We start from the raw sequence: 26,817 nt of genomic DNA, 5'->3' as shown, positions 1-26,817 counted from the left end.
ACACCTTGAGGGATAAGCAAAAAAGAAGCGACCGAGAAATGCGGAAACTACACTGAAAAGCGTGTTTTACAGGCGATTTCGCTTTTTGAGTAGAAAAATTGCTTCATCATAAAGTTCAATATCATATCAAACATTATAATTCTAACGTTATTTTCACTTGCACTTGACCGAGAATCTTTCTCAAAAGTGGTTTCGGCAACATAACCATCGTCCATCTTGAAATGAAAACGAGGTTATATACAAGAATTTGAATGTTGTTTTTCGTGCCCGTCCTGGTAATCCGGCTTTGACAAACGATCTGGCAAACATAGTGGACTTCACTATAAGCATGGAGGTAGGAAGAGACGGAGATCTGACTGCTGAACATTTTGCGAGGGCTCCGAAGAGGATTTATCAAAAGACCAGAATGTTTTCCCGGATCTTACCGATAGGTAAGTTGCCACGCGCCGCGTAACGTATGCAGACGACAAAATGTTTCAAAATTACCTTCTGTGAATACTTTACATCGAAAAAATGAAAATGAACGTTGTACCTGGCTAATCTTTAAACAAATGGAGTAATTTCGTGAAAAATATATGGAAAATATCATGACCAACAAAACTAAAGTATCAGCAGTGGGCTTATCGATGATACATGTAGTTTGACAATATCGCACCACGACGCGATGGTCACCAGAAGGACGCCTTTATCAAAGTGGTTTTGTCTCCCTGAATGTTCTGACACGATCCGTTTAACACAGTCCCAGATTTTGTCACGGTCACTCCTGACCGCTGACTTAGCTGCAGTACAGTAGTGGCTCGAGGTTTTGCTTGGGTATTTGGATCGGATGGCAAAATTTGGTTTTACCGTCCGACCCAAATACCCAGGCAAAACCAGCAGCTGCTCCTGACCGTGATTTTGTGTATACGTGTTGTCTTCATCAAGTTGTAGCGTCTCAATCTGACAGATGTTCCTATTTGCCAACATTGCATTTGCAGTGTCCCTAAGTGCTGCTGTCTCCGATGGGTGCAAAAGAGTAATTGACAGATTTTCTTTTTTCAAATTTTTTTCAGTGAAAGTTCTTGAGGGAGGCTGTTATGCCAAATTTTTGTTTCTGTTATTCGTCAATGGAAAAGATGACTCTCCTCATAAACTGTCTGTAAGTATTGAATCCTCTCAGTATGTTAATTGTATTCACAATCACAGTAGTATTTTTTTGTATTTAATACATTTTATTAGGTTTTCTCAAAAGTGTACAAGGTAATATTAATGTACCAAGGTGTACTTATAAATATGCTTTTTATCAAATTCTCAACTTGATCAAAGTATGCATTGATTTTCCACTTATGACCAGTGATCTAGTAAATATATAAATTTCCACTCATGAATCAGAAAGGTCTGCCTTCCATAAACATTAAAAGAAAATAAAATAAAATACAAGAACCAGTCAATTTATCTTGAACAGATCTTGAGAAATGTATGGCTAGAGGGTGACATTAACATTTTTAAAAGTTTTTGTTATTTTTTTGCTCTCCTCATCAATGCAGTCAATATGTCAGGATTCCAAATCACGTTGTTCACATAGTGTGTGGCATGTCAGTAAATGAATCCATGTTCAGGTTTAAATTCAATAGTCAGCAATAACAATCACTGAAAGACAAACTCTACAATCTGTATTGGTTGTCCATGACAATGTTTGTGATGCAATGTAAAAATACTGGCAAATTGTCATTAATAGAATTACTTTGCTTGTCTTTTGTAGATCACTTATCTGAATAACAAGCCAGTGAAGGAAAATCACTGCCATGTACAGCCTGGAAAGGGTTTTGCAACCATATGTCTGCCATGCTGTATCAAATTACACACTACAAAACCATGGGGATCAGAACTGTTCCAGAGATTTAGAGCAACACATCTGTACCACAGTGATGGCATATACCACCCCGGATCCACAGCTTTAAAGCCTGAGACGACTCCTGCAAAAAGTTTGTGAAACCAAAGTGTAGCTGTCGTGAAGCATGCGTGAAAAGTACACTTTTAACAATCCCATGAACACTGAATTTCCTGATTTTCACTTTATGACACATTTGCAGGAGAGTTTATTGCAACATCACAAGTTTGTACAATTACTCCTAGTGCTTCCAGACAACCTTGATAACCTAGCTGCCTCTCTTTGAAACAGCTCTTGGTAATTTTGTAGTTGGTAGTTGTCTCTAACCCTAGAAATTAAATGTGCCCAAAACAGAAAATGCTCCTATCTTAAATTTAAGCGGGGAATATACAGACTGAGAAAATCTCATTGCAATGTCAGGAAAATTTAGTGATTTCAGCTAAACAGTAGACTTGCTGACACTTATTGCCAATATTTATCAAATGACATGTAATTCTGTACCTATACTACAGACAATGAAAGTATAATTAACATCGCATTGTAATTAGAGATATAGGTAATTAATTATCAAATCAGTGTAGTATGTTGTGTCATTTAATATGCTGCCTTTTGTTGTTCAAGTTTATTTAAAGGAATATATTAAAATATATTTTCACTAAAAATATGTTGTGTTCTTGATGATATACAAGTGCTTACAATCACTTGAAAAGACAATGATTAATTGGTGTGACAAAAAGGCAATTTGATGTAACGGGCTGGTATGGCTCTGTAATTTTCAATGATTTTTCACTATTTTTGTCCTTAATGTCAACTGCAGTTTCTTTTTCTACTCCCTAAGCCATGCTGAGTTACACAGTGTCAAATTTGTAAATTCAGCCTGTACATTGACAGACTGCGATATTAGTGTTGACAAATTAAGTGAACACTGGTCTGGATAAGGGTTAAAATGCAAACAATAACTGTGTAGTTTACAAATTCATGTATTGACCCTGTGTTGACGAGCTAAGTAATTGTTTCAATATGCTTCCAGGATTACACAAGAACTTATAACTGACATTCAAAACAAAAAAAAATGAAAAAATCATCAAACTGGTCCTTGTGATTCTTGAACAAAGCAAAATGTAAACCACATTGGCAAACACAGTTAACAGAAGACCAGTGTGAAGAAGACTTATTGAGTATTTCAGAAGGAAAGAAAAGAGAAATAAAAATAAAACTTTGGGAAAATATACTTAAAAGCAATAAGTTACATTTCATAATACTTACCTGAGATAAATTACAGCAGATGTAACCTGTACTTTTGATGATTTTTACAGTAATTTTGTTCTGCCTTACAATTAGATTTTCTAGTTCTACCACATACAGCATGAATTGCCAAAATGACTGATATTAAATTTCTGAACAGAACTTGTATAAATGTATTGTGCTTTGCTATTGTTGAGGATTGAATTTCACTCTAGTTGTCAACGATATTGTAAGCTATATACACTGTACCTGTAGGTTATGTTGAAAAGCCAAGCACTGGGCATTTCATCATGATGTATCATCTACAGAACAAGAAAGTGCAACTGTAACAAGTTAGTACAAAATTACTGTAAAAATCATCAAAAGTTACCACTACTGTACCTCAAAAGGAATAAACCTTCAGATAATATTGGCAGCACAAAGCTTTGAGAAGGGTTGCATATGACAACATTGGTCAAAGGTCAGAAGGTCAATGGTTCATTGAAGGTTGGAAGGTCGAAGCTTCAACAATGGTTGATACGATGAAGCTTCGAACAAGATCAGGAAATCAAAGCTGCAGTAAAGGTAGGTAGTTTGAAGATTTAACAAAGGTCAGAAAGAGGAAGCTTCGAAAGAGGTTGGTATGTTGAAGCTTCGACAAAGGTCAGGAGGTCAAAGATTCAACAAAGCTCGGCAGTAAAGCTTTCCCGAAGGTTGGTTCATCAAAGCTTCAACAAATAGGCAAACCTTGGCTGAAGGTTAAAATCACGAATCTTCAAATAATCTTGGTACGCAAATTGGTATTCGAAGCTTGGGCGTGAAGCTTCGTCTGAGCTTTGAACAAGCTTTGCCAAAGGTGTTGCACAATCGCGTGTGTAGAACGCTAGATATTAGACAGGTTTGGCTACACGTTTTACGTGAACGTGAACGCGTAGAATCCTCGTTGGCGTTGACGTACACGTTCGCGTGCAAAATCCGTTTGGCTACGCGTTACGCCACCGTTCTTGTGGCACGCGCGAGAAATTATTCGGCTCGGCTTGGGTCCGCGTAGTCTGTTTCCGCATCACAGGGATAGCTCAATGGTTAGCCCGTACGCCGCGAATCGACAAAGAAATTGCACATAAAAAATAACGAAAAAATAACGAAAATACATGAATATCTTTCAGGATGTCATTATCATATATCAAACGAACAACGTGCATGAATGATTCACAGTTTATATGATGTTTTGATACCTAAATATGAGAATAAATTTACACGTTTACAAATTACGTGAAAACAGCTGTCTCCAACGTAAATACGCGACGCCGGCTCCGTGTACGTGGAGAAACGTACGCACAAGTCGATGACATTATCGCAGAAATTCGTGACGTTACGCGGCAGTAAAATCGCTTTAAGGTAATACGCGCCTTAAATATGAAAAACTTAAACTTTTGCTCATTAAACTTTCATTGAGGAATTTTCAAATATTCTCTTTCAAAATTACGAAAAATTAGGGGCCACTGTACAAATTGTGGTACTGGAGAAACAAATTTATATTTACCGGTATTTGAAATTCAAAATGGCCGCCATCCCTGTGTTTACTCTGTGGGGAAAATAAAATTATCAATTTTCGAAAAACGAAGACGTTTAAAATGTTTTCTTACACCAAGAGCTTTAAAATTAGCCCCAACAAGTGGTAGATCAGAAAAAAAAATTGTAAAAAGTTTGAGAGTCAGAATATCTGTCCACGAGGCGCATTCTACCTGAAGCGTTTCGCATACATGTTAAACTGATGTAATTGTGCACGTGGCAGCTCTTTCCAAAATCGCCACGCCGTTTCGATAATTTGCATAGCTAGCTGAAAATTACCTTCAACAATAAAAAACCATTAACTTCGAAAGTGGGTGATGTAATCTTAAATAAAACGTGTTTACTTTTAATATAATTTTATAACAAACGTCTGTTCCCAATTATTGGAAATACAGTGTATCCGATTTGCAGTGGACTGTACACTGCGCCATCACGAGGCAACACAAAACCCTCTTTTTTTAAAAAAATGTGATTGCATGTTCTATTGTGTCCCGCACTTTTAAAATCTTTTCTTAAAGGCTTAAATTCAGAGCGTCTACTCAACTCTCAAATATTGAATCTTCAACAAGTGAATACATGTAACTGCTTGGTCAAGACTGGTCTTCTCTCGCTCTACTCGTCTCGCACTGTTGCCCACTTAAATTGTTTCTGTCTTTCCGTTCGTGAATGTATTTTGTCAATGTTAGGTGCTTGTTAATTTGAAGGCCTCACTATACAAGTTGCCAAGGTAAGGAACATGAAGACAATCAATCACGAAATTATCAAAACCACAGACGGACAGGCTTATAATCCCAGAAACTTGTTCGTAAATGTTACATCTTTCGAGAAAGAGAGTTGGTGTACAAAGTTCTATATATTTGAATCTTTCTGACTTGTCGACGAAACTATTTTTATGTTTTATCATCGTTACCAATAATAAAAGCATTAACTAGGAGGTAATTACGAACATTAGACAAATCTTAACTTCACCTAACTTTCAGAAACAACAGACTGAGTACCACAATGTCTGCTAAATTTATTTTAAATTTTCGCCTATTGTAGTTTTGATGAGTATATATACAGAGTTAACTTTAGATGAAAGGACAATATATGTATATATATATATATTATATATATATATATATATATATATATATATATATATTATATATTATATATATATATATATACATCGTTGATAGATTAAACGAAAACATGTGTAACATTTTACACACACAATGTACATATGTATATATTTATGTCGTATGTATATATAACATGGGCCTATACTTCACATTACATCTACATATATGAAACCATATGTACAGCCATATATGGTCATATATGGTTTATATATATATATATATATATATATATATATATTATATATATAATATATATATATATATAACACTGAAACGCAGCTCAAGTAACAACATTCTTTTAAGACATCTGCTGGATAAAGAACTTTCGTTTTTCGTACTACTGTACTTTGGAACGATATTACCCCTTATATAAGAAATGTCGAAAATGTGCCGTTATTCAAAAAACGACTGCTTGGGTTTTTGTTTGCTAAATTTAAGTATGAAGGTTCTTCCTTAGATTAATTCCATCTCATAAAAACCTCGTTAAGATATAACCAATGCATTTCCCCAGAAATGACAAGCGCCCTCAACGTTCAGCCATTTAAAGCAAACAACTGCACATTGCTCAGAAGCATTCATCCTTCTCCAAAATGGCTGCCCTCAAAACGACAGCTAACATTGAGTAGCTAATCAAAATCCACAATTTTCAGCTACAAAAAATTGCCATCCGATGCCTAACTCGAAGGATACTGGCGTACATGAGTCCACCGACGGCTCAAACGCAGTGAATGAACCTCGAGCTCAGGATAAACCTGAGCAGAGATGACAGAGACGACACCATTACAATCAGCCAAGGTAATGAGTCGGGGTTTGACATCAGATCTCAAAAACGGGATGGCAAGGGAAAGCACTCGATGGAAACGAGAGTGATAGTGACTCAAACACTGATGGAGAGTTAAGCTCGTCGGATTCGTCGACGAAATCTGACAAAAGTGCATCTTCTAGCTCCTCTAACTCTGATAGTGGCTCAGACCACACTGATACTGACCGTGACGTCAGAAGCAGACGCCATTTTGACAGAACAAAGAAAACCCGCCAAGATTTCGGCGACCGATCCCCAATCGAAACGAAAGGGGCTTACAGCATGTTTGATCCAGAGTCTGATGATTCCAAATGGAATTTGCCAACAGACCTACAGTCTTATGTGGACAAACATTTCACTAAGTATATCAAGGATAAAACTTTACAAAAAAATGTACTGAAACCACACCCTGTACCATCTAGCAAATCACTCAGTGCGCCAAAAGTTGATAGTTACATAGACCATCTGTATCAAGCTAGGGGCGCTAGCATTGAAAAGGGTATTGATAGGGCTCTATGTCAAGTACAGCAAAAACTACTAAATGCTATGGGCCCTTTGGCCCGCATATGGAACAACTTGCATGAGGTAAAGTCTGCAGAGGCTTCTCCTAGCCTAGACTTAGATGAAACTTTGACATTGCTAGATCAAAGTGTACTCTTGGTAGGACAAGCCAATGTCTCACTGAACTACCAGCGTCGAGTATCAGTCCTTACTAAACTCACAAAAGACCCTAAACGTACAAAGTCAATTCTGGCAAAGCATGAAGATATCCTGCAAAAACCAGGAACTCATTTATTTGGCGAGAAGTTTGAAAAAGTGATCACCAAAATTGCCAAGTCAAAAAAGAGAGCCAGAGAGCTAGCTAATGAGTTGGGAAACACAAACAGATATACCAACCCTCAAAAGAAGAGAAGGTTCTTCCAGATAAATACACAACCCTTTCGACAGGGGCCCCAAGAGGTGGGCAACACTTCGGGCGCCGTATTACCTTCAGGTCCAATAGGAAGCAAGGCCCAAACCAACAAAGAAAGAACAGGTATGGCATTCATAGACAATTCCTCCTCACTGGTCAGTTGTCTCGAAGCCAAAAGCATGTCAAGATCAGTAACAAAAACAGAGAATCAGCGTCTCAGATACCACTAGAAAGCAATGTACATCCAGTAATAAAAAAGTTGCATTTGTCAGTAAAGACCCAAAAAGGTCTACCTCTGGCAGGCCGGTTGAAAGAGTTTGTCGAAAACTGGCAAAAAATAACAAAAGATCCTCAAATTATTTCAACAGTCAAGGGACATCGAATAGAGTTTTCTTCACTACCAATTCAAACTCGCACTCCAAGAGCACCAACATTCTCAAAAGCGGAGTGTGTCAGCATAGACAAAGAGATAGTAGACATGCTGGAAAAACAGGCAATCGAGCCAACAGGCCAGGAAAGCGGAGACTCATAAGTCATATTTTTCATGATTCAAAAAAAAAAGACGGCGGGAATCGCCCAGTAATCAATCTGAAACGTCTGAACAGTTATGTCGTCTATCACCATTTCAAAATGGAAGGTTTGTACATGCTAAAAGATCTCCTCAAAGAAGGGGACTGGATGTGCAAAATCGATTTGAAAGAACGATACTTTCGTATTCCAATAGCAGAAAGCCAAAGAAAATACCTAAAGTTCATTTGGGGAGGAAAATTCTTCCAATTCACTTGTCTCCCATTCGGCTTGGCATCAGCTCCAAGAGTGTTTACGAAACTGATGAAACCAGTAATTGCAACATTGCGTCGGTTGGGTTTGAGATTGATAATATATCTGGACGATATCCTCCTATTGAACCAGTCAAAAGAACACCTAGAAAAAGACAGAGACACCCTGATATTTCTCCTTCAAAACCTGGGGTTCATAATAAATTGGAAGAAATCCCAACTGGTTCCAACTCGACAACTGGAGTTCTTGGGTTTCCAAATAGATTCAGTTTCAATGATCATGTCACTCCCGCAGGGGAAAATGAACCACATTATGAATCACTCTGCCAAAGTAATTCACAAACAGACTGTATCAGTCAGAGAGTTAGCCAGTTTGATTGGCAAGATGACTGCATCAATGGCAGCAGTAGTTCCTGCTCCCCTTCAGTGCAGATTTCTCCAAATGGCAAAAACAAAAGCCCTGATAAACCAAAACTCGTACGAAGCAAAAGTGACACTGACCTCAGGTTGCAAGGAGGAATTACAGTGGTGGATCGAACATCTAAGAGACAACAATGGCAAAACACTGATCACTCCCTTTCCGGACATGACAATAGAATCGGATGCCTCACTGATGGGTTGGGGAGCAACATGCCAGGGAAAGAGAACAGGGGGAGCATGGTCTTCAGCAGAGAAATCCATGCACATAAATGCATTGGAATTGACAGCAGCGTTTCTTGCTATAAAAACATTCACGAAAGGGAAAACGAATATTCATGTACACCTAAAAATGGACAATCGAGCAGCTGTGGCCCATGTGATAAGAATGGGGGGTACAAAGTCTCCCACACTGGTCAATTTGTCAAAGGAAATGTGGCAGTACAGCCTGGCTCACAAAATTTACTTAACGGCAGAATATCTCCCAGGGGTGAACAATGTCATAGCAGACTGGGAATCTCGTCATGTAACAGATTCCAGCGACTGGCAACTGGATCCACAGATTTTCAAATTGATAAACAAACAAATGGGAAACCTGGAAGTGGATCTATTTGCATCCAGAATAAATCATCAGCTCGAGAAATACATATCATGGCGACCAGATCCGGGAGCAATGGCCACAGATGCGCTACAGATCAGTTGGGGGCACATGAAGGGATATGCCTTCCCACCATTCACTCTAATAGCGAGATGCCTATCCAAAATTCGGAAAGAGCAGAGCACAATCGTCATGATAACCCCAACATGGCACACTCAACCTTGGTTCCCCTTGATCATGGAAATGTCAATAGACTTCCCCATTCTCCTACCAACATTCAAGGGACTCCTCATCTCACCACTCCAACAAGTCCATCCTCTCCTGGAAACAGGCTCCTTACAGTTAGCGGCCTGGAGGGTTTCAGGAAATCACTTGTTGCAGATGGAGTTTCAAAAGAAACTGCCGAACTTATGTCACACGCATGGCGTGACGGAACATCAAGCTCTTATAACTCCTCCTGGAGAAAATGGAGTAGTTGGTGTGGTGAACAACAAATTAATCCATTTCAGACCACTTTGGGCGATATCTTGAATTTCCTCACAACTCTGTACAATGAAGGCTATGAGTATAGAACAATTAATACTTACAGATCAACTATATCAGCATTCCATCCAACCATTGATGGTTTCAGAGTGGGACAACACCCAAGGGTAAAAATGTTGTTACAGGCAGTGTTTAATAGTAGACCTCCACAACCAAGGTACAAGGAAACTTGGGATGTAAACCCTGTTCTTTCCTATTTGAAAGGTATGGGTGTAAATTCAGCCCTAAGTATGAAAGATTTATCAGCAAAGTTGTGTATGCTGATGGCCCTCCTAACCAGTGCTGGCAGACAGTCTGAACTACAGTGCCTACGGGTAGATAGTATGATTGACTCTGGGGACAAGGTTACATTCAATTTAACAAAATTGACTAAATCATCGAAAACCACCTTCTCAAAATTGGCAAGAGGGTCAGGTGGTCCTCTAGGATCTCTTTCATTTAGTAAGTATCCCCACAACAAGTCTTTGTGTGTTCTTACCTGTCTGAGAGTATATTTAGACAAGACAAAGGAGTGGCGTGTGATGCCTGATGGAGTAGACAGAAACCAATTGTTTATTAGTTACACCAGACCACATAGGCCAGTATCAAGGAGCACACTAGCTAGGTGGTTGAAAGCAGTCATGAACTTTGCAGGCCTTGATACAGGTATTTTCAAAGCCCATTCCACAAGATCAGCTACAACATCAAAGGCCAAAAGCCAAGGTGTATCACTGGATGATATCTTGTCCAGAGCCAATTGGTCTAAGCCATCTACTTTCAGAAGGTTCAACAACACAAGTCCAACAAGCCTACACCAGGCTTTGTGGAAGGTGTTTTGCAACAAGCAAATTAGCTTTGAACATGCATTGGTTATATCTTAACGAGGTTTTGTGAGATGGAATTGGAGATTTCATAAGCACACCAAAGGTGTGTGAAATGGAATCATAATTCCATGAACAAAACCGAGTTAAGATATAATTTCCCACCCTTTCCCTCCCATGAGGGGTTTTGTTGGTGGAATCTATGAGTGACCATAGTTGTTTAATATAATTCTCTTCAGACACTGACTTAACAGTGGTATGGAGGCTGAATTTGTGTTTGGCATTCACAAGATGCTACACCATTTAGACAGAACAGACAATCATATTGATGTTGTGCAGTTACTGTTAAGATTGTTATACTGTGTTAATGTCATTTGTTATGAGATACTGTTTGAAAAGTTTGTATCTGATGTAGCTGACAAAAGTAAAAGTTGGTAAAAAAAAAAGAAAAAAAAAAGGGGAAATGTAACTGACTTGGTTTAATCGTGCATCATTTTGTCGAAGGATGAATGCTTCTGAGCATGTGCAGTTGTTTGCTTTGAATGGCTGAACGTTGAGGGCGCTTGTCATTTCTGGGGAAATGCATAGGTTATATCTTAACTCGGTTTTGTTCATGGAATTATGATTCCATTTCACACACCTTTGGTGTGCTTATGAAATCTCCAATTTTCTTTCATCTGTCCCTATTTGTGTTCTATGTATTTAACTCAGGACAGATGATTTTCTACTGGTGATGTACATTTTCGTGGGCTCTGATGTAAATTACAATCAGTTTGTAAATCAGACTACCCTCTTTAAAGGCACGTGAGCTGTAACTTTTGGCATTATTTTCATGATTTTATATTTAGAGTAAAATAAGTGCATAGAATGTTTTTACTCAGAGATGTTTATTCAATTATATTATCCACTGAGTGGGACTGAAAGGGAGGTTTCAGGAAGAAAAATAATAAACGGGTGCCGCACCCAAATATGGCCGCCTCCATACAAATACATGATAACCAGCGTAAATTGTGCATGTACACATATGAATCTTTACAGACACAACATGGTGCAAGCCACTAAAAGGACGGGAAAGGGATTCACTCGACTTTGACAAAAAATTCTCGTTTTTCACATAACTGGGCAAGATTTTGAAAACGGCGGGAAATTTAAACTGAACAAAAGTCTGTTCAATTTCTTGCCCATTCTGCTACAGCAAACATTGTTGGGGCATAGTTAATGACCATATCGTTCAATTTGCAGATTGCCATGAATAAACGTTGAGGTTGGACAAATTTGGCAGAGTTGCAGCTCATTGGCCTTTAAATGAAATGTACATAGATGAAATAAAATATGCGCAGATATGTCATTGAGACAATGGTGCTTTGCCTTTGAAAGCAAAGGAGCGTCAAGGCAGAAAAAGCACATGATCGTTACATCACATTAAACATCAGGAGAGCGAATGTCAGGTGAATAATATGCTAGTGTTTTTGACCAAAATCCACGTTGCCAAGTCCGTAAGCGACAGCTTTATCAGTCATAAAATATGGAAGTGAGACAATGATTGATGGACCTGTTTTTACAAAGGAAATAATTTCATTCAATGCAAAGATGAAGCCTTATTCTCTTGATGGGAAATTTATTAAGGCAGAATAAGACAATGAGATAGGTATTGAACGTCTAAACCTCAAAACATCAACTAGGTTATTAGCCTTGTTGGGGACTCCATCTGAAACATAACGGACAATTACATTTCAAACATTTGTTATGTTTTTTGTTTCCTTTTTTCTGTAAAACAAAAGAAAATGTTGTTTCCGCATAGAGTTGATATGGGCACTTTTAATTTCAAATATCGGTCAGTGTTAGGTTAAATAAAACATTTTAATTTTAAGTATCGGCGGCAGGGTTTATAATATACGAGTCTCCGAGCCTAATTTTCCTTTTACGTCATGAAAGGAAATATTTCATGCTAGCAATGAGTGAAGTTAAAATCGTTTCCTACAAATGAGCCCCATTCTATGCACAAATATTCCTGAATGGTATTTCGTTTTATATTAACGGGAAAACGAAAGAGTAAAACTCGGACTTGCCAAAAGTAAAGAAAAAAACGAAGCAACCTGTTCTAATGTGCACAATCAGGAAATATTCCAAAAATCGAAGTAAAATTTACAAAACCACTTCTTAAGACCCTGTCAGCTTGCCATGGGCTTTCGACTGTGTGAAGTCAACTGAAAATCGTTGTCAAGAAAAGGGCTACGCACGTCTTGTCCATTGTTGTTCGACCGCGCCACTTAGTACTGATTTACATGTATGAGATACATGTTATTCAGGATAGTTACTATGGGGTCAATGACAACTGTAGAATTACTTATTGTGTTGATCTTCCTTAGCTTGACTGCAAATTTGTTTATCAATAGAAGTCATAATTGACGATAAAGTGCCCATTGGCAGACACAAATAATTGCGATGTTAAATGATATGACGTTTCGGTTGAGGGCACTGAAAACCGAGCTTTGTGATCGTCAGTAACTCTTTTATCTTGATAAACTCTCGACATACTTTTACGCAAGCAGTACGTCATTTGTATGAGAAATCGGTGGTGAAAATTGTTCTATGAAGGTTAAACATACTAGTGGGGGCGTTCTTTCGTAAAAGGTGTATCCTCGAGAACTCACCACACGATGTTGATTTCCTAAGTTGTCAACACACCCACTTTGGAGAAGTAGTTAACCTCACCACAGGACAATCATAATGGAAGGGCGGTATAATTAAATCCCCCTTTAAGCTGCCAAAGTGGGCCTATGTTGCCGTTTGGCGTGTGTTATTCTGTGTGTCTGTAATATGTCTGAATGTCTGTGTCTTAAGGATTTTGTGTCATCGATAGCTCTCAGATTTCATCATCAAATGTCATGTAATTTGGTGCACAGAACCTTCAGGGTTAAACCAGGTCTGATTAGGTTTTAGAAGATTGCATAAATTAAGCACAAATTAATTTCGAAGTATTAATTCAACTAGTCCTTATTTTTTCTAATTTGTATTGCAAGGGAGAGTGCGCTATATTAATAAGGTGCGGGACACAGATGACGTGGACAAATAGTTATGTGCAGCTATGACTAGAGTTTTTTGTTATGTAACGTGCTAATTCACATGCGCTAATGTCGTACAGATGCCTGTGATTCTCTCTGTATAGCTGTCTTAAGTTGTATATGTCTTTCTGTCCGTTGGAGCAATTTCAATAATAAACTTTTTGGATCGGAATTGTGTTTCGGAAATAGCAAGATCTGATTGGTACATGTTACTTGCATAATTAGTACTTATTTGCATAATTATTTGTTCAGAAATCAGATATTCTCGGAATGACAGTATCATATCTTATGAACCTCCCAAAATTCTTAATCAAGGAACCATATGACAGATTTCATGGTCAAGTACTATTTTATGACGTGGACAGTATTGATTAGCATATGCTATGAACTTCCCTTACATATATCTTGATTGACCCAACCAAAGTTGACAAAACTTGCTAATATCCACTGACATTAGTGAAAGTAGTTTAGCATATTTACATCAGCTAATAATTAATTTGCAAATTTTACAAACTGTTCTAAATAGGAATATATATCTATAAAGTCTTGACCAAAGTTGATGAAACATGCAACCTACATTGAAGATACTAATAATATGACATTAATTAATGTAATCTAGCAGTTTTACATCGGCTAATTTATAATTTGCATATTAAATGCCTTTACCAATTAGGGACACGAAGGAAGGAAGGACATGACAAAAGTTGATGAATTTTGCTATTTTGATTAGCATGTTGATGTCACCTAAGGGAGCCCTCAGTAATTACAGGGGGTGGTCCGGGGGAAGTGAGGGGAGGGTCACTTTTTACTTTCCAATTAAGGGGAGGGTAACTTTTATAAACCTATCTTGGTGAGGGTCACTTTTAATGGATTAGAAGCTGATTTTACGGCCAAACCTTCGATTGTCCATGTGGACATTCCCTGAATAGGAGGAAATCATCGACAAAATACATCGATTCTTCTAAATACGTACACATTATCAACAAGTTTCACAAGCGAAGAAGATGCAGTGGTTTCATGCATCAAATACCTTGAAAGAAATGAGACAAAACATATGAGACAGGTGATATCAGTATTCAAACGTCTATAAATGCACAGATATTGTTAGTTTTATATTGGAAAAAATGTTCATAGTTCTCTCATAGACTATAATTTATAGTGAATCAACATTACGGTGAAATTCCAAAATCAAATTTCTTGCACACACATGGACTTCTAACCACTCTAGTCTAATCAAGTACATTTATTAAATTTATCAAACGTCCATAAATGCACAGATATTGCTAGTTTTACATTTGAAAAAAAATAGTTCATAGTTCTGTCATAGACTACCATGTATAGTGTATCAACATTTTCGACGAAATACAAAAATCTAATTTCTTGTACAAAAATGCACCATCTACTTCACACTTCAAGCAAAGTACATTTAAATACATCAGCAAACATATATAAATGTACAGATATTGTTTTGTAGGGAAAAATTGTCAATAGTACTGCCTGATAGACTCCGTGTATCATGATTTGATATTTTTGTATGAAGCACTATATCAACCAAATCTTGCCTTTTTATATTGCACAAAATATGGTGATCGTGATCGTGAAATGTTGATCGGTACGCGGCTCGTCACTCTAGCCCTCGTGGTAGAATAACTTGATCGGTATGGCTGTACAGAGTAAAGATATTAAAAAATAGTTTTCTTTTTGGGCCATGCACTGATACGTTGTGGACTGTAACGAAGACTGAAGTCGGAAGTTCTACTAACTCTGTAAGACATGTAGCTCAGGCTGGACTTGGGATAGACCATAGGGGTCGTAGAAATGTCCGTTCCCAGGGATAGGGGCGTGGGTAGGGGTATGTTGGTCTCAGCACAGGTCTCTTCTTGCTATAGTTTACTTTATTTCAATACGTTTGACTATGATATGTATTGCCAATTACTTTTACATATTTTTGTAAACATTCACTGGCATCACGCAGATACACAACTTCATGATAAGGACATACAGTAGGCAAGATAATTTATGGCTTTTCCAGAGTGTAAGGTGTCGTGTCTTATCACAGGACTGCAAATAAAGTAAACCTGCAAGCTCCGATGACTTCTACCGACTGTAATTTTACCGTTTCCCATTCCAAGTGTTTCGTCTACGGACAACGAAAGAATCCCTGTGCCCCTTCTCAACACATGATTTCGCCTGTGTTGATTTATAGATTGCCCCAGGCTCCAAAAACAAAAGGAAGTTTGTGTTATGCTATTTATGTTTACGTTCTAGTGTTCGGTGGAATTAGATGTATTATGGACGTGCGAAGCATCCGTGCGAACCGTTATCTATAATCTCTCTCTCTCTCTCCTCTCTCTCTCTCTCTCTCTCTCTCTCTCTCTCTCTCTCTCTCTCTCTCTCTCTCTCTCTCTCTCTCTCTCTCTCTCTCTCTCTCTCAGCATACCACTTCAAACAATGTTGTTTTATCTTGTCGGTATAATCCCTCCGTCAGGGACTGTGACATAACTATATCTGTTCGCCTTCACCACTTGCGCTTGATTGTTAGATATCTTAAACTATTTTGCGTATCGTAATTCTATTTTCATGTCTTCCATATTTTATTTAAGACAGTTAAAACACGAGTTTGCTAAACCTCTGTGAACTTTTAATAGTTGCGCCAGAGGCTTACTGACTTTGCATGCGCAGGTTCATAATATACTATCCGAGTAACATGAACTGAACATGACTAAATTCTCGGGCGCCGCCATGTTCTTCTGAGTGCTCATAGATAAACAAATGCAAAAATGTGCAAAGTATTAATTTATAACCTTGTCACTGATACAAAATATCGTTACTATCACGCCTAAAATATAGAACAGAAAGAAAACTGTCGTGCATATGTAAGAGGAAATGCGCAAAGAATGCTGGGATTGATTTTAGAAATGCGCCCTCTGTGTCAATAACTAGATGCTAAAATTGCCAGTTATTAGATGACGCGCACGCAAGTTTTCATCTTGCTATTGAAAGTTGGGCAATGCAGTCACTATAGCAACGATAATGATGGCACAATAAGTTCATTGTTAAACACAATAGGTTGTCATCATGGTAAAAATTGCCAATTTATGTCCAACATTTTTACAGTCTGACATCATGTACGTCTGTGAACTGTTGTCATAAGAGGGTAAACTGGATATAGTGGTCGTACAAATGTATATAGCATATAACAATTAATTCTATTTTATCCTTTACCATTATTTATCATAAATAAATATAAATAAAATTTCTAATCTTAACCACTGACAGGTTGAGCCCTATATGATATTACAGTGAACGGAAAGAATAAACGTCACAGGATTATCGCATTGATGAAGAAGTGATCGTGAAATTGAGTCAAAATACTTTGAACACGATTGAATAATTTGGGATAATTGGATCTTCATATTTTTCATATTTCTCAAAAATGGTAGGTGCCCTATAGCTGAATGTCGCGATATTACAAATTACTCATAAGAAACAAGACTTTGTGTAACGTAAAAAGAAAAGTAGATTAGCTTACATTTGCAGATTTTAAAGGCATTAGTTCACCATCCAATTATCCCAAATTAGTTCCAATCGTGTTTTTGGCAGTCTGTCGTGCATTAGATGGTTGGATGGACGCGGAACGCACATACATTGGCAAACCCGCGTACGCCCAAGAATCCTCATGACTAAGTTGGCTTGAAACGACGAAAACAGTGGCAATGTTGCAGATGAAGTCCCCAAACCAGCAAAAAACAACGTTACTGACATTTTAGTGAAATGTCCGGGCTGGAGCTGGAAAGAGCAATCACCATCAGACAGTCCGTGACCGGTCGACCGTTACCGCTTTCGGTTCCGATGTGACGTACAGGTAACCTAGCCTCGAGCGTAAAATTAAGTAAAATTAACGGCAATACTTAAACATCCAAGGAGCCTTAATCAAAAATGTATAAAAAACGTCAATGCCGCAAGTGAATTCACCCTTGAGAAAGTCGTACCTATATTAAACAGAACAGCAAAAACATGATAGAGTGATGATGTCGAATGCACACAGACTCCACGTAATTTTTGTCATTTCCAGTGGTGTGCCTAGAGCAAGTTTAATTCACTCCCTGGCATTTGATTTCCAATTTTCAATTGACTCGCTGTCCTCAATAAAAAACAAAAGTTCATCAGTCACTGTCATTTTAACATGACAGATTCGAACCTTTCTTTACGGCCCAGCTCGCGACTTACATCGAAGACTGGATTGGGACATCGACCACGTCAAGGCCGAAATTTTCATTGTCACTATGGAAACCAGCTATTTTTTTCCTGAGAAAAGCACTCCGCATTCCTTGTACTGACCAGACTTTTGCTCCCTCAACAACATAGCAAGCTTCAGCAACGTGAACGTGAAAGTTGTAAATATGTAAACTTTGATACAGTTGTCAATCATTACTGAACGCATCAAAACAAGGGTCGCGGTCCTGGACTTTCACGAGTGAGAGACAACGATGCGCAACAGACTTGTCAGTCCATGTCAATACTTTTTTGTACACCATAGGTCAAAGTTCGAAACGTTGTCCTATGTCGCCAGGGAAGATACGTGCCAGATGGAAGAGTGGCTATAATAGCTGATTTTCGGTTGTCGAGATCAACATGATCAGAGGCGGTGTCCACAGAGTAACGATGGACATTATTATTAGGGCTTGTACATACATTATTCAATATTAACTGCCCGGATGTCTAGATTATATTCCGCGGATTCCAAAAACGGCTAGAATTTTAAAAATATATCTGATGGGATCCATGTCGGCGTATATTAAAGATGGCCAACAGACAACTAAATTGTAAAGTACGGCTTTGTCTCCTGGTTACCTCACACCGTATGAAGACCGAACCGTTTGGCCTTGTAGATCATTTGTACCAAGATAAACGCATATAATTATGGGGGGGGGGGGGGGCGAATACTTGGAAGTGTATTTAAATATTAATGAAGATTTGCTCCGAGATTTGCGATAGTCAATGAGACGTTGCTCCATAAACATTTGCATCAAAATGTTGGACGAGTTTCTGTACAACCCCATTGAGTTTGACCAAACGAAACTTCATCCAAAACTTAGACCTACTGGACGCTACATGTTAAAAATTACCGCTCTCCGCTGCTTACTCATGAAGACTTTCATCACATTAGCTTCAAGGTCGTTTTCAGTGCGCCAGACATGGGATGAAGTCTAGCGTCCTTTGTTGATCAAAGTTCACCTGATAAAAACTGAACGTGTGCCTTCGAGCTAACAACTCTTCGAATCGTAACTGTGGTGATAGCAAGGAATTTAGCATACGTCCATGCCTAACATTTACAGGCAAGAACGGGGAAGCCATTAAGGGCTTTAATTTTGTTTCTGTGTGCGTGCAAAAACACGTAAATATTCTTGTAAACAGACCACAGCCTTAGGACTGTACGACGTCGCCGCTACTGGAGAGTGTGATGCAAAGTTGGAGTGGCTACGACACCGTACATCGTGAGTTTAGCTAGACTTACTAAGGGAGAAGTGTGGTTTTACAATATATGTCCGCATATACAAAGTTCCTACTCTTCAAAACCTATTTCGTCACGCTTTAAGGGCACTGTACAAAGTCGAACAGAAATCGGCGGTGCTTGTATACTTGGTACGGGTGCCACGTCTTGAAAATGAAAACTTAAACTCTTGCTCAAACTTTTCTCGAGTAAACTTTCAACCATTCTCTTTCAAAACCAAGAATAAAAATCAAGGGGTCACCGTGCAAATTTTGAGAGAAAGAAAACCCCAATTACCCAATATTTACCGATATTTGAAATTCAAATGGCCGCCATCCCTGTGTTATCTCTGGGGGGGGGGGAATAAAATTCCCTATGGAAAATGAAAGACTTAAACTCTTGCTCAAACTTTTCTCGGGTAAACTTTCAACCATTCTCTTTCAAGATCGAGAATAAAAAACAGGGGGTCATTGTGCAAATTTTGAGAGTAGAAAAACAAATTACCCAATATTTAGTACCGATATTAGAAATTCAAAATGGCCGCCATCCCAGTGTTATCTCCTGGGGGGAATAAAATTACCGATTTTCACAAAAATAAGCAGATGAAAACTTTATTAGGCCTATTCCATAAGCTTTAAAGTGAGCCACACAAGAATATTGTAAAAGTTTGAGACTCAGAATATCTGTCTTTAAGAAACATTCTTACTTTAATGGAGATGGATACAAGCTCGGTTACTCTACCTACCGCGATACAAGCATACCTACACCGGCCAAAGCCGCTTGCTTTTCTCGGAAGCTGTTATATTGGCTGGTTTAGCTGTTGGCCAGCGCGTTTACTCAAGATCTTTGCGACAGCCTACCACGAACGTGACAACCGCAGGCTCTGGCTACCCTTGCGCTCGCATGCCGTGCTTTGTGACCTCTCCCTGTTCACTTGATCTTAAAATTAATGAAATTTATAAAGATCCCGGGAAGAAAAACGACACAAAATGCAGAATGCAAGTATTATCATTGCATTTCGTCACCAAAAATGTCCCTGTCCGTCAAGGTCAGAGGACCTATATATATCGTAAGCAAAATGCGGCAGCCATTTTGTTTGTTCAAGGCCCTGTCACAACTTGACAATTTAGTCAGCGTATGCCGACATATCAAAATTTCTCTAAAACGCTTGCTTACGTTGAACCTTACGATGTATTTTTCAATTTTGGGCGTATACATAACGATCTCGACGTATACATAACGTATTAGTGACTTATATAGAACGTTTCAATAACTTATAGATAACTTATACCTACGACTGCTTAGGGAGCGTTCAGTTATTATGGCCGGGGGTGGGCCGGCAAATTCTTCCTGCGCATCAGTCAAAATAAGTGAACCCCCCCCCTTACCCATTGTACCAAAAATTGATAACCCCCCTTTTAAGATGACAAAAATTTCATGCACCCCCCTACCCCCCCCCCCCATTGCTTGAGTAAAGCTGCACACACAAACACCTCGGGGGGGGGGTATGGAGCGATAGAATAAAAAAAAATCTAAGACATTTTAAATGACCTTCCTTACAAACTCACAAGGTGTTAATGCTCAGATTTCCCCTTCTGACTTGCTATAATTTTGAAATTACCTCATACATTACATGGTAATGTATGAAAAAACTATGTAATACTTTTTAAATGCAAAACTATATCTATGCATTTATAGATATTTGATAATTTACATAAATGTACTTAAATGAAATAGGGTTGTTACAACTGGTATGTGGACAAAAAGTTTGACTTAGAATTTCACCGAAAATGTTCATCCCACTATACATGGGAGTCAATGATAAAATTGTGAATATTTTTGTTTCCAATGGAAAACTTGCTATACTTGTGCATATACAGACGTTCAATAATTAACATAATTGTACTTGATTAGAATATGATAGTTCAAGGTGCATATTATGTGTACAAGAAATCTGATTATGGAATTTCACTGAAAATGTTCATCCACTATACATGGGAGTCTATGAGGAAAGTATGAATAATTTTTTTCCAATACAAAAATAGGTAAACCTGTGTATTTATGTACTCTCTATTATTAATATTAATGTACTTGATTAGACTAGGGTGGTAAGAAATTCATTTTGGAATTTTACCAAAATGTAGATTCACTGTACATGGGAGTCTACGAGGAAACTATGAATAATTTTTTCAAATACAAAATTATCAAAATCTGTGTATTTATAGACGTTTGATAATTCATTTTAAAGTACTTAGTTAGCCTAGGATGGTTAAAGGTTGATATGTGTGCAAGAAATTGGATTTTTAGAATTTCACTGAAATGTTGATTAACTATACATTGGAGTCTATGAGAAAACTATGAATAATTTTTTTACAATGCTACACTAAATTAATTTGTGCTTTTATAGGTGTTTGATAATTGATACAAAAGTACTTGATTCAAATAGGGTATTTGAAAGTTAAGATGTTGACAACAATTATGATATTGGAATTTCACCTAAAAGTATAATTTCACTTTTCATGGTACTAGTAGTCTACAGGTAACTGTTAAATAATTTCCCTGACAAAACTTGCTATATCTCTAATATGTAAGTAATACGAATTATTCTTTGCCCTCAGTGAGCTTGATTTACAATAAGACAAGCCCCAGAGTTGCCAAGTCAAGATGTTCGTGTGACAGATAATTATGCTTTTGTTCAGATTTACAGTTGAATAACTTCAGAGAATGAAATCATGCAATGCATCCTTTTTATCTCCCAGAATATTTCTGAACACTGGTACTGCTTTTTGACGGGACGGATACTTATGAAAATTAAGTGACCCCCCTCTAAGCTGTTTGAAAAATACATGACCCCCCCCCTCCCTCCCCTTTGCAGTTTTCAAATTTGAGGTGAAACCCCCCCCCTCCGGATTTTGCCGGCCCGTCCCCGGCCATAATATCTGAACGCTCCCTTAGCACGTTGCTGGCGTTCGAAACTTGTGCCCAACGGTGTCTAACTTATGCATAGCGCGTGGCAGTGTATCGCCGATGATCACGTGTCGACGGAAGCCTTTAAGTTCAGTCGTTCTCCGTTCGCATCTTCTTCTCCTGGCTCTATTGGCAAGCAACTGGTACAGTGTCAAATCGACGAGGTCATGCTGATATCGGAGGACAGCTAGTAGGTATCACAGGCATTCGACTCAATGCAAGAAAATCGTCACTGATGCAGCCAGTAAGAATCATTATTCTTACTAGTTGCATCAGTGACGGTCTGCTTGCATTGAGTCGAATGCCTGTGGTAGGTATTTTCGTCTCAGCCTGTATCTCGGATAATATAGACATATGCTCACCATGGAGTCTTGAGGAGTACTGACGGGTTCCTCATGTGAACTCCATTTTTATATAACAATTCGCCTAAACGCTGCCAATACGCCATTATACGGTAGCTGTAAGGTAGAAACGTGTTCTGTGGTCGTCCGGAACACGTCAAATACGTCTACATACGTCAATATGCGTTGGAGGTAAGTTCGATATACGTTCCAAGCACGTTACACTTAGGTTAAAAATACTTTTTGGGTACGCTAGACAATTATCTCAACGCACTTCGACTTATGAGTAACTTACAAGTAACGTGTGTGAACGTGTGTCAACGAGCGCATAACCTACCTACAACTTATGGCCCGTGTGTGCGGGGCGTATGGGCCACACGCTGGCATACCTCGGAAAGTTTTGTGCATGCACCGACCTCGCCGTACTACGACGTATACCAGAGTGCTTCAGCGTGCGTATTATCTTATACAAAACTTAGCCATAACGTATTCGACGTACGCCAGCGTATTCGCCAAATTTTTCATACGTTGGCATACGCTGGCTAAATCTTCAAGATGTGACAGGGCCATTACTTTGTAACACTCTAAATCTACATGTAATGACTGTTGATTGCTATTACTTTCAATGTCACGATGAGGGTATGGGTGTACGATCCTAATGTTAACAGTGTTTTGTAACAAGCGTAACCGTACATAGCCTAAGAAGCTATAAACAAGTACATTTAATTACTCACAATTTTGACAATATCCTTTCCTATAATTCCATTCGAGACCGTCTATGTAACGGATAATTATGCAGAAGATACTCTAGACACGGTGACTGATTGTTGAAGAGAGTCGCACTGGAAGAGGTTAGACCTTGATCGCCATTGGTACGCTCTCCGAGAACTAATAGGTATCCACGCACGTTCCCAAAATTACAGGAAAGGGGTGTTTTGTCCATCGTCACGGTTGCTAAGACCTCAAACATGTCCCTGACTTCAAACATGTCCCGGTGTTTTCAGTTGATTTTGATTTCCACTTTCAACTTGTTTTATTAAACACCTATTGCCTGGTCATGAGGGCTATAGCGCCGAGGGGTATAGCGATGTGTTTCTGGTAACACACGGCCACGAGGGGTAATAGACGAGCGCTACAGCCCGGATAAAGACCAGGCTATAGGTGTTTTATAACACACCACATGCTCATGTTGTATTGTTATATAGTTTTTAATGTGTTTTGATATTTTGCACCGCAACAATCCATTGTAACAAGTTTACTGGGCGATGTTTCCTCAGCGGTTTCAGTTGTACGTGGTAGTACCACTTTCTTTCAAAACATATTCTAAGCATACCTAGCGACATCTTAGTTGCACTTTAATCTTTTCCGTCGATGAGCTGTTCAAGTTCCTACGCTGTTGGAATGTTGGAAAATGTTGGAAAATCTGTTTTAGAGAATGTGTCGTCACGTATCCCGGACGCACAGCACGTATGTCACCCGCCATTGTTGCAAAGCTGCAGACGACACTCCGCTCGTGACGGTCACGTGACCGGGCACTTTTCCCAATTTGGTCAGAGCTATTTCCCTAGGGAAATAGCTTTTCAAAAAGTACCCTCTCACGTCACTTTTTTCGATCCGGTGGGGACTAGACGTATCTATTTTCTCGTCACGTGACGTATTCTGGCGAATCGCGACACGGAATGAGCATGTGGCGTGTTATAAATGATAGTATTGAATGTAATCTTATTGCGCCATTCACAACAGTGGCAGGGCTCATGCATGGTTGTAAATGTCTCGTGACGTACATTTCCCTCTTCTTGCTTTTGTCAATTACGGGATGTCTTTTAATCTAATTTTCTTCCATATTTTTTTCAAAAAAATGGGTCTTCTCTGTCGGAAAGTCCCGGAAAAGGTGTGTTGTGTAATGTTGTAGAACTGGCATGGATGTCTAGCCGTTCTTGCAGGGGTTGCACCAGGCGACATTCGTACTATTTGACAAGGTTGTGTTACGCTCACGTAAAAGATTCTCCAGTCTTCCAAAACCTATAGGCAGTGGTAGTAGTCGACCTATACTAACTGTTTTACTCTAAACGGAGACTGTCGCCCTCCTTTGACGCTGTTTCGATAGCGCTCTTCTTTTTACATGAAAATATATACTGGTGTCACTTTAGGCACATACACTTGTCTGTGCTTTACGTTGCAAATCACCATGATTGATCTTCGCTTTGAAGCCCAGAACATTGTAGTTTTTTGTTTGTCTTTTACAAAATGGCGAATCCACGCGTTTGTTTTAATTTTTGTTATTCATTCACGAATTCAAATTGCAATGTAACAAAAAAAAATAATCTTTGCATGCAGCGGTGAGTCTAACATGCACCAATGTGGCTGTCAAGGAGTTCACTGCGCAGATCTATACAGTGCGAACATGTGGTGACACCACATTTACATATTCTGCCGTGCAAAGGTCAGTAGGTCAGTGGGATTTGTACAATGTTCAAAACCCATCCACCACCCCCCCCCCCCCCCCAATTTCATTTTACTAAAACTTCACACCTTGGAAACTAGGTGATAGCAAAATATTTGATAGAAATTTGTAAGGGGAAGTTTGAAAACCGAACATCACGTCCACCATCATATTCTTGCACCAGTATGTAATTTCTACTCGACAAGGAATAATAGGGTCAAGAATTTTAAAATGCGGACGAAGCGCAAAGGGATGGGGACAAGTGTTAGGCCCTTCTAAACAATCAATTCTCTGCAAAAATTAAGCCCGTAATTCCTCTAAAGGATACATTTTCTTCAAGCCTAGATATTGCTTCGATTCTAATTTGTTATCATCGTTTACGTAATGATCATATGACGGTAAAATTCTCAAAGATCGGTTTCTCCCTTCCCCTGCACAAACGCCGCGGTTTCCAGACTAAACTACCACCAACAATTGATAGTACAATCAACTTGAAAAACGTTTTTAAGCTAACAATGTTTGTTGTAGTAATTTTCACTGCTTTAGTTTTAAAACAAGTGTTTGAATATTAATAATTTATTAGGTTTCTGAATCAAAATTTTTAAACATTGTCAGTTGTATAACGTTCACTCAACCCAATTTGTCTACTTGTCAATTTTTTTTTTTTTTTTTTTTTGCGGTTTTTAAAGGGAATTTTAAACAAACCTTTTTTTCACTTTTGACGTCGTAACCGAGTTTCAAAGGGCCTGAATAGGTCCTGTCGGTTTCATTAAATGGGAAATATTTTAGCTAGAGCCAGATTTTCCACAATTTTTGCCCTACTAAATGTATAGCGACTGATGGGAACACAGAGTTCGAAAGACCAGTAGCTTGTCGCCTAAAAGCGGTGTAACTGAAGCTGGCTGATTCTTTGTTCCGGGTCACGTCACACGGTGGCTTTTCTGTAACACGGTTTGGCAAGGTGATAACTTTCGACATGTGTGCCAGCAGATAAAATTGGGCCTGGCAATATATGGCATGTATACATTAACAATATGGCTGTGATAGTTATTCCTCAGCTGGTATTGCTAAGAGCCCCGAAACGACTGCGTTCAACAACAAGTATGAATGTGAACACTCATAAACTGAGCCGACTCCGAGTTCAGTGTCATGTCAGCTGTCTGTCTGTCTGTCTGTCTGCCTCTCTCTTCTCTCTCCCTCTCTCTCTCTCTCTCTCTCTCTCTCTCTCTCTCTCTCTCTCTCTCTCTCTCTCTCTCTCTCTCTCTCTCTCTCTCTCTCTCTCTCTCTCTCTCTCTCTCTCTCTCTCTCTCTCCAGAAAAACTCTAGCCTTTCCAGACTGGAATCCGTTCTATGCGAATTCCTTAGATCAAACTCAGCATAGCCAGACTGATCGATTCATGCTGATCTTGTGCCTTAGGCAAGAAGCGCCAGATATCTCGCTTAAACATGACCTGTCACGTATAAATCGTACTCAGTTTCACAGCTACTGGAGCGAAAGAGCGAAAAGGCGCTCATGAGAAGAATGAAGATAGTACAATTGTCTCGTGAACTAAAGATTGAAATCACTTGGCGACGATAAGTCAGCAACACGGGCGTAATGAAATGCTCGTCATGATAAATGCTTGAATTAAAATATTGTTTCTCCGTCCGTAATTGAAAATTAAAACATTTATCGCTACTTAAATCATTGCATATCGCATTGCTTACAGACGGTCGATTCTGTAGACAGATTTTCTATTGAATCTGGGCAAATGTTTTTCAATAGAATGCGCCTCGGGGACAGACGTTGTGACTCTCAAACTTTTACAATTCTTTTCTGATCTTCCTCTTGTGGGGTTCACTTTAAAGCTCTTGATCTAAGAAAA

The 26,817-nt window shown here is 38.8% G+C and overlaps 1 protein-coding gene across 1 annotated transcript; it reads left to right on the top strand.

Moving 5' to 3' along the window:
* Positions 1-8,564: 8,564 nt before the first annotated feature.
* LOC139132166 (uncharacterized) lies at positions 8,565-9,830 on the top strand. The gene has a single exon (XM_070698557.1). The coding sequence runs from the start codon at positions 8,565-8,567 to the stop codon at positions 9,828-9,830; it is 1,266 nt and encodes a 421-aa protein (XP_070554658.1).
* The last annotated feature ends 16,987 nt before the right edge of the window (positions 9,831-26,817 follow it).

Source organism: Ptychodera flava, chromosome 4 (genome assembly GCF_041260155.1).
Source record: "Ptychodera flava strain L36383 chromosome 4, AS_Pfla_20210202, whole genome shotgun sequence".
Classification (NCBI taxonomy): Eukaryota; Metazoa; Hemichordata; class Enteropneusta; family Ptychoderidae; genus Ptychodera; species Ptychodera flava.
The sequence above is the reverse complement of the archived record's forward strand: the minus strand, read 5'-3'. Positions and strand labels throughout refer to the sequence as shown.

Coding starts and splice junctions, on each gene's coding strand:
- LOC139132166 (XM_070698557.1), top strand. CDS start 8,565: ATGTCACTCCCGCAGGGGAAAATGAACCACATTATGAATCACTCTGCC.